The 7,810-nt window shown below is 54.2% G+C and overlaps 1 protein-coding gene across 1 annotated transcript; it reads right to left on the bottom strand.

The window, feature by feature from the left end:
- Positions 1-6,062: 6,062 nt before the first annotated feature.
- KBTBD13 (kelch repeat and BTB domain containing 13) lies at positions 6,063-7,439 on the bottom strand. Its single transcript, XM_057719812.1, has one exon. It carries the CDS (start codon positions 7,437-7,439, stop codon positions 6,063-6,065), a length of 1,377 nt encoding a protein of 458 aa, XP_057575795.1.
- Positions 7,440-7,810: the final 371 nt, after the last annotated feature.

The following is a 7,810-nucleotide window of genomic DNA, read 5'->3' as shown; positions in this document are numbered from 1 at the left end:
GCCCCCAGAGGGAGCCAGAGTCAAGAGAGCCACTGATATTATAACCCAAAGGGCAGCCTCCTGGGGCAAGAGGCAGGAGAAGGGGAGAGCAGATCTGGAGAGGCAGGCAGGGCCAGTGAGGGGACTGGTATTGGAATTCAAGAAGCATGATACCAGTCTTCCGTGTTCACCCCCTCAAACCCTTGTTGTGGCTCCTTCGTCCTATAGAACAAGGCCCACGTTCTCAGCCTGGCAGTCAAGGCTCTTCACAGTCAGGCTCCAACCTCCTTCCTTCCTGGGAGAGCTACAGGTGCTTCACATGCTCGATCTACACAACAACCCTGTACGGTAAGTCTTATCCTCAACATTTTATAACGAAACTGAGTCTGCCCAAGATGACACAGCTGGCAAGTGATGGAGCCGGAATAGGAACCCAGGTCTCCTGATGCCAAAGCCGATGCTTTGTTCTGCCATCCTGCCTCCTCACTGAGTGATAAATGCGTGGACTGCAGGACGGTGTTTGCCTCACCCCACCCATGCCTGTCTCACAGAAAGGGTCTCAATAAGGAGTGGGGAAGGGGAGGGAGGAGAAAGGAATGTGAATGGTGAGCATAACCTGTGCTGGCCTCTAGGTCCTCATTTCACTCTCATAACCACCCTCTGGGACAGGAATTATCCTCCCGGTCTAGAGCTGAGACACCTTAATGTCAGAAGGGTTAAGGAACGTCCCCATGGTCAGAAAGCAGAGCTGGGCTTTGACTTCAACACCAGCTGGCTGCCTCCGGGCAGAGCTGGCCCTCTGCAGAGCCTCCGCCCCTTGTTTCCACCCCAATCCAATGCTCGTTCCCTCTCTGAGCCCCTGAAGTTGCCTCTGCTAATCAGGACTGTGGGGCTAGGCCCATCCATGGAGGGCCCCAGTTAGAATGAAAATACGTCACTGGAAAGAAAAGCATAGTGGGCCAATGTCATAAGGCCACCTTTAGAGATGTCAAAATTGTGTGTGTGTGTGAGAGAGAGAGAGAGTGTGTGTGTGTGTGTGAGATGTGAAGGGCCTAGGTACCCAAATACCACCATTAGAGACCAAGTCCTTTGTCTCTATCTGCCAGATGAAAGCAGAGTGCTGAAATGGGACACAAGAGGGGTGATATTTATTGGAAAAAGTAAGGATGGAGGTCTGGAATTGAGGAGGGAAGTCCTGATGGGTCATTCTGGGAAACCTCCCACATGGGTGTCCTGGAAGGCAGCACAAGAGATGCAGCATGTTGTGGTGGGAAGAGGATTCTAGAGATGTGGGTTTTAGCTCAGAGTGGTCCGCTGCATTGCTGTGTGTCTCCAGGCAAGTTATTTGTCCCACCCTCTGCCAGCTTCCCTTTCCTCCCTGTAAAGAGAGGGGTTAGATGAGATGCTTACACCCTGCTCCATGACCCAGCGGCCCCGCAAAAGGACCCCTTTACCTTTGTTAGTTGCTGAGATGCCAGAGAGAGAGGCTCCCCACTCCAGCTGGGGCAGAATCATGAGGGTTGCAGAGGACACTGCTGGGATGAGTCCTGGGAGACCCCCTCCATGGCGGTCCCGTATTCCATGCCTACGATGGGCCGGCTCAGAGGCGGCCTGTCTGCCGACAGCCGTGTCTCCCACCAGCACAGTTAACTTGCCACCGTTCCTGGGAAGTGACAGCAACTTGAAGCAAAGCAATGAGGATGAAAAAGAGGCCCGGCTGCTTGGGGCCAGAGGAAAGTAAACAGACCGGCCCTGTGTGTATTCCACCGCCAAGAGGAGCTATTCTTCACAGGGCGATTAGCAATTCCAATGCCCGTCTCCGCCCCGCCACTGGAGCCCAAGATGCAGCCTCCGAGCTGCTGCCGTTCTCAGATCCCACTCTTCCCACGGCGTACTGTGCACCGCACAGCGCCCCACCTCATCATGACGGTCTCCCCTAGCCACCTGCCCACCCATCTCCCCCTGCCAGAAATGACACCCCCCTCCTCTGAAATCTGACCGCCTCTCTCTATGGGTTTTCCCTTTGGTTGATTGATCATGTGATTAATTCATTTACTCTTTTGACGTCCATTGAGCATCACTCATTCATTCACTCATTCAATATTTATTAAGCCCCTACTAAGTTCTGTTCACTGTCTTGGTGACACAGCATTGAGCCAACAGACACAAATCTCTGCCCTCGGGGAGCTCATCTTTAGTAGCAGGAAACACACACTAAACTAGCAAAAATACAGCATGGGAGATGATGCTAGATGCTATGGAGAGAAATAAACAGGAAAAGGAGTAAGGAACACAGAGAAAGGGGAGGTAGATTTTAACTAGGGTGGTCAGGAAGGGCCTCAGAATGGAAGTGACATTTGGGCAAAGGCCCGTAGGAGGTGAGTAGGGAGGAAGCAGCTAAGGGAGGGAGGTGTGCCTAGCAGAGGAACACCACACAAAGGCCCTGAGGCGCGAGCGTGCTCAGTGTACTTGAAGAAGAGCAATGAGGCCGGGGGAGAGTGGTGAGAGAGAAAGTCAGGGAGGAAATGGGGCAGGGGATCCTGAAAGGACTTGGGCTTTCACTCAAGGGAGATGAGGCACACCCAAGCGTCTGAGCAGAAAAGCAGCAGGGTCTGGCTGGCATGTCATCAGGATGACCCTGCCCATGTGAGCAGGCCAAAGGGAGGCCATCAGGGAAGCAAGTCCTGGGTGGAGTGTGGAAAGGTGTCTCCTTCTGCCTCTGTCAGGCAGGCTATGTAAGCAAACCAGGATAATTCCCAGGGAGAGGAAAGTTTGGGGTGCAGGGCATCCAGAGTCAAGGTCAAGGAGAAAGTCTGTAGGAGACTGGAGAGAGCTCCAGAGCATCGGGCTTCGGGGGCTATCATGGAGGTTCAGGAAAATGCTCCTTGCTACATTGAGCTCTCTCTCTCTCTATCTCTGTGTGTGTGTGTGTGTGTGTGTGTGTGTGTGTGTGTGTGTGTGTGTGTGTGTGTGTGTGTGTGTGTGTGTGTGTGTGTGTGTGTGTAGATCTCTCTGGAAGGACAAACTTATTAGAGTATCCCTCTGGGTAGACACAGATTTCAAACCCAGCCTTCTGGGCTTAGTAACCCCTAAGTATTTCTATGTTATTATTACACATAAAAGGCATCTCAGAAAGAGTTGCTCTGGACCAAAGGACGACAAAATCTTGGAGCCAGCAGGCCTGTCTGGGCTGGTGCACGCAGCCAGCTGCAAAAGCCGACAAACAAAGCTCTGTGGGTTGAGAGAAGAGATGGGCTGATGGATCTTGAGATTGCAAGTGCATTTAGCACTTGTCAGGAGGAGTAAACAAGGAGGAGAGTGCTCTGTGCTGTTGAGAAAAATCATCCTTAACTTGAAAATAGGCAAAAGGAGGACTGCATGTCCTTTCAGTGTCATTCTGGGGCAGAATTGAAGCACTAAGGGTTATTTAATTCTCTAGGAGACTGTGTCTTTGTTCTACAATTTACTGTTGATTAGGGTTCTGACTTTGCAGAGTTACATGCTAGCTTGTAGCTGCATGTACAAGTATGTATGTGCCTGTATGTGAAGATGAAAAGGCATTTAGTCCAGTGAGAACCACAAAAGTTATGGTTTTATTCCCTGTAAGATATTAACCGGCTTCACCTCTACCTTAGCAACCCCATTTCAGTATATCTTTTCCAACAAAATATACAGATCTCTTGTCTCTCAAATGTGCCTTTGAACCAGCTTTATCATTCTTATTAACAAGTTAAATAAATCTTTGAAATGTGAATAAAATTACACATGATAGAACAAAAAAGTGAGGGGCTCTGTGGCATGGGCCAGTCACTTGGCCTCTGAGCCTCACATATCTCATCAGTTAGGAAAAGGTACCCAACTCCCAGGACCAAGGTAGGGCTGGAGGGGGAAGACGGATGTGAGAATACTTTGGACATCATTTGCAGAATGCAAAAGTCAGGATTTATTATTGTGACCATCAGATTAGGTTAACCCAGCTCTAAAAGGTCCCAGGCTTCTGAGGGCAGCATTCTCCAGGGCTTGGGACATAGGTCAGGTGAAAAGGCAGCAAGGGGCAGCCCAGACACTAGGCTCCATGCCCAGGAGGTGCCAGGCTGATGTGCGCTGCATTCTCCACTTGTGATGAGGCCAGTATTTCCCAAGGCCCTTGGGTCTTGGAGGATGGAGACCATTTAGGACCACTCAGAGAAGCCTGCCCAGGGGCTTAGAGAGGTTGGAGAACTGAGCTGGGCATCTAACCAGAAACCAGGGTGAGTGTACTCTAAATGCAAGATGAGTCCTCATCTAACACCAGAGGTCAGCACCAGGTTCCTAACTAGTGGTCTCTTCAGCTTGATGTCTTTCAAGACCTCATGTTTCTCTTTTTTTAAATTTATTGAAGTATAGTTGATTTGCAATGTTGTGTTAATTTCTGCTGAATAGCAAAGTGACTCACTTATACATATACATATATACATTCTTTTTCATATTCTTTTCCATTATGGTTTGTCACAGGATATTGAATATAGTTCCCTGTGTTATACAGTAGGACCTTGCTGTTTATCCATCCTGTATATAATAGTTTGTATCTGCTAATCCCAAACTCCCAGGCCTTCCCTCCCCGACCCCTCCTCTCCTTTGGTAACCACAAGTCTGTTCTTTATGTCTGTGAGTCTGTTTCTGTTTCATAGATATGTTCATTTGTAGGACCTCATCATTTTATTCTGTAGGCAGGAAAGTGCCCCAGCTCAGCTGACAGCACAGTAGGATCTCTGCTCTTGCTATCTGCATACGTGAGTTGCACGCATGTGCACATACACACACGGAGAATGTCAGCTGGGGTCCAATGAGCAATGCAGGCAGCCAGGGTCAGGAAAAGCCAACCCTGCACAGAGGAGGTAGGTACACAGCCAACAGAGAGAAAGGACGAGGAACGGCATTCCAGGTCCAGGGAATGACAGGAGTGGAGGCTAGGAGGAGAGAATTAACCTATAGAATGTAGAGGAAGCGATACAGGTGAGGAAGATGAGGCAAACAGACCCACCCCAAACTGGGCTCATCCCTTAAGTAACCTGAAGTCATGGAAATTAATAGTCTACTGTCCCTGGAGTCATGACAAAATAGGCAGTGGGTAAGGGATTTCCAACTGGGTTCTCCCCTGCAGGCCCACATCCCATTAGAGGGTGTGGGGAACCCTTTCTCCCTCACAGGTCTCACTCCAGGTTCAGCTCAGTTTCTGTCTCTGCAAGCCAGTCCAGCCTCACTGCCTCCCCAAAGGCCTCCATTTACAGCTGCTCTGCCTTAAAGGCAGGACTCACAGACTCTTCCCATCTGCTCCAGCCTTCCCTGTCTCTCATTCTCTTCTGCATCTCCCTGTTTAGCAGCTAATTATCCTGCCACTTCCTATTTGTGCCTCTTCTAGTCACCCATGACCTTTGGGTGGGTGTTGTTTTTTTCTTCCCTTTATCATACAGTTTGTTTACTACCCTCCTGCCTGGAGTAACATATTTTTCCTCTCCCTATTTTCCCTTTGCCCTGATTCCTTCAGTAACTTTATTATATTTCAGGGTTTGATTTTGTTTGTTTTTGCATGTTGCGTTCAGCCCTCTGTGGATCAAGACAAATGCGTGTAAACCTTTTGTTGTCCTGGGCCAGACTCTAATAAGCTTTGTGGACCCCTGTCTGGCAACTACAGTCACATTAGGCCCAGCACCTTGCTGAGCATACAGTAAATGCCTAATTCTTGCCTGACTGGCAGTTTGATTAACATCACTTAACCCACTCCCAGACGGTGCTCAATTACTGGCCCATTCACACAGAAGCCTGGGTTAATGAGGTCCTACCCCCCATCCCTTCCACTGCCATTATGACCCACCAGCTCTCAAGAGAGCCCAAGTAACTTGAGGGTTGAGATCCCAGAGTCGTTGCTTCCTGAGATTCTCTGATATGTTCACACCACCGGAAGGCAGAAGGCACAAGGCCCCGGACATCTCAACAGGGGCGGGGGGAGAGAGAAGTTCCCAGCAGCTCCTAAGGCCAGTTTCATAGGCTCAGCCATGGTTCAGAGAAGACTGGGCATCCTCTCCTAAAGCCCAGCCCAGGGGTCACAGTTCTGGCGTCGCCGAGGCCACAGGCCCACGGGCACCGGGAGGCAGCCTCAGGAGAAAGGTCTGCAAAGACCCGGGCCGTGGGAAGCCGGCCTTCTCCCTGAGCAGCCGCCAGGTGCCGCCCTCGATGGCATAGAGCAGCGTGAATACGCGGTTGACCGTATAGACGGTGTCGCCGCGCACCACGGCCGTGAAGAGCGCCCCTTTGCTGTTGACAAACTGGCCGGGCAGCGCCGTCCACTGGCCTGTGGCCAGGTTGAGGCAGTCGATGGCGCAGTGCAGGAAGTCATCCTTAGGTCCGTTGCGCACCACGTAGAGGCTGTCGCGGTGGGCCACCATGCAGTGGCCATAGCTCTGCGGGCGCCGCAGCTCGGCCACGGGCAGCCAGGCGTCGGCCCGCACCGCGTACTCCACCACGGCCGTGGTGTCGGCCGGCCGCCACAGACACACGAAGAGGCGACCGCGGGCCTGGGCGCAGGGCGCGCCGGCAGCTGGCTGCGGCAGGTCGGCCACGAAGCTCCAGCAGCCCGAGGCCGGGTCGTAGCGCTCCACCGAGCTCATAGCCGTCCTCTGGAACTCGCCCCCGATGGCATAGAGGTGGCCGTCGAAGCCGGCCAGCGCCGTGTCGTAGCGCGGCTGGTGGGGGCTGGGGAACTCGCGCCACGTGCCGCCGTCGGGGTCGTAGCAGAAGCCCAGCTCCACCACCTCCTTGGTGGGGCCCCGCACGCCCCCCACGATGTACAGCCTGTTGCCCAGCGTGGCCACGCCGGCCAGCAGCGTGCTGGCCTCCAGGGGCAGCGCGGCCAGCGTGCGCCACGTGTCCTCCTCCTCGTCCAGGTAGCACATGGTGCGCGACGCGTCCTCCAGGAAGCCGGGCGCCGGCGCGTGCGTGCTCACAGCCACGTAGCTGCTGGGCCGCAGCGCCGCCACGTAGGCGCGGGCCTCGGGCAGCGCCAGCTCCGCCGCCAGCTCGCGGGCGCCGTCGCGGATGAAGTGCGCGGCGCTGTGGAAGACGTCGTGCACGCCGAAGGCGGCGGCCGCGTCGCACAGCAGCGCGCAGTTGTCCGACGTGAGGCTGTGCTCCAGGAAGCGCGCCAGCGCCGGCGCCTGCAGGAAGGCGGCGCACTCCACGGCCTGCAGCAGCTCGTCGGGGGCCGCCAGCGCCGGCCGCTCGCCGCGCAGCACCTGCAGCGCGGTGCGGAAGCCGTCGGGGCTCAGCGCGCCCAGGCGCACCTCGGCCGCGCGCGCCTCCCGCATGCCCGAGCGGAAGAGGCCTCGGAAGAAGCCGCAGTGCTCCACCAGCAGGGCCCGGTCGGCCTGGAAGAGCTGGCTGCCCACCCACACCTGCACCGGGGCTTCCAGGCCCTGCGGCATGTCGGGCCCGAGGGGCGGAGGCCGCCTCCGGGGGCCTGGGTGCAGCGGCCACCGACGCTGGGGCTCCCCTGTACCAGCAAAAACTTCCCCGGGGGATATAAATATCTTCCTTGCTAAAGATAGTACGGTTCATGTGATGTGGCGGCCAGCGAGCTGGATGGCCGAGGGCCCGGAGGGCGTCTGGAGACCTGCCGGGTCACTCACTTCTGTATGAGAAATAGGAATAATAGTGACCATATACTGGGCACCTACTGCATGCAGGGCACTGTCAGGGCAGTTGCAAAGATATCCCGTTTACCCTACACTAAAGCAGCTGTAAGCCCTTGTGCAGGTACCCTAACTCTGACGCTCTGTGTCTTCAAAGTGGGGCC

The sequence above is a fragment of the Hippopotamus amphibius genome, chromosome 2 (assembly GCF_030028045.1).
Source record: "Hippopotamus amphibius kiboko isolate mHipAmp2 chromosome 2, mHipAmp2.hap2, whole genome shotgun sequence".
NCBI classification, from domain to species: Eukaryota; Metazoa; Chordata; class Mammalia; order Artiodactyla; family Hippopotamidae; genus Hippopotamus; species Hippopotamus amphibius.
This window is presented reverse-complemented; position numbering and strand designations above follow the sequence as displayed.

Excerpts from the sequence above, each read along its gene's own strand:
- KBTBD13 (XM_057719812.1), bottom strand. The coding sequence starts at position 7,439 with ATGCCGCAGGGCCTGGAAGCCCCGGTGCAGGTGTGGGTGGGCAGCCAG.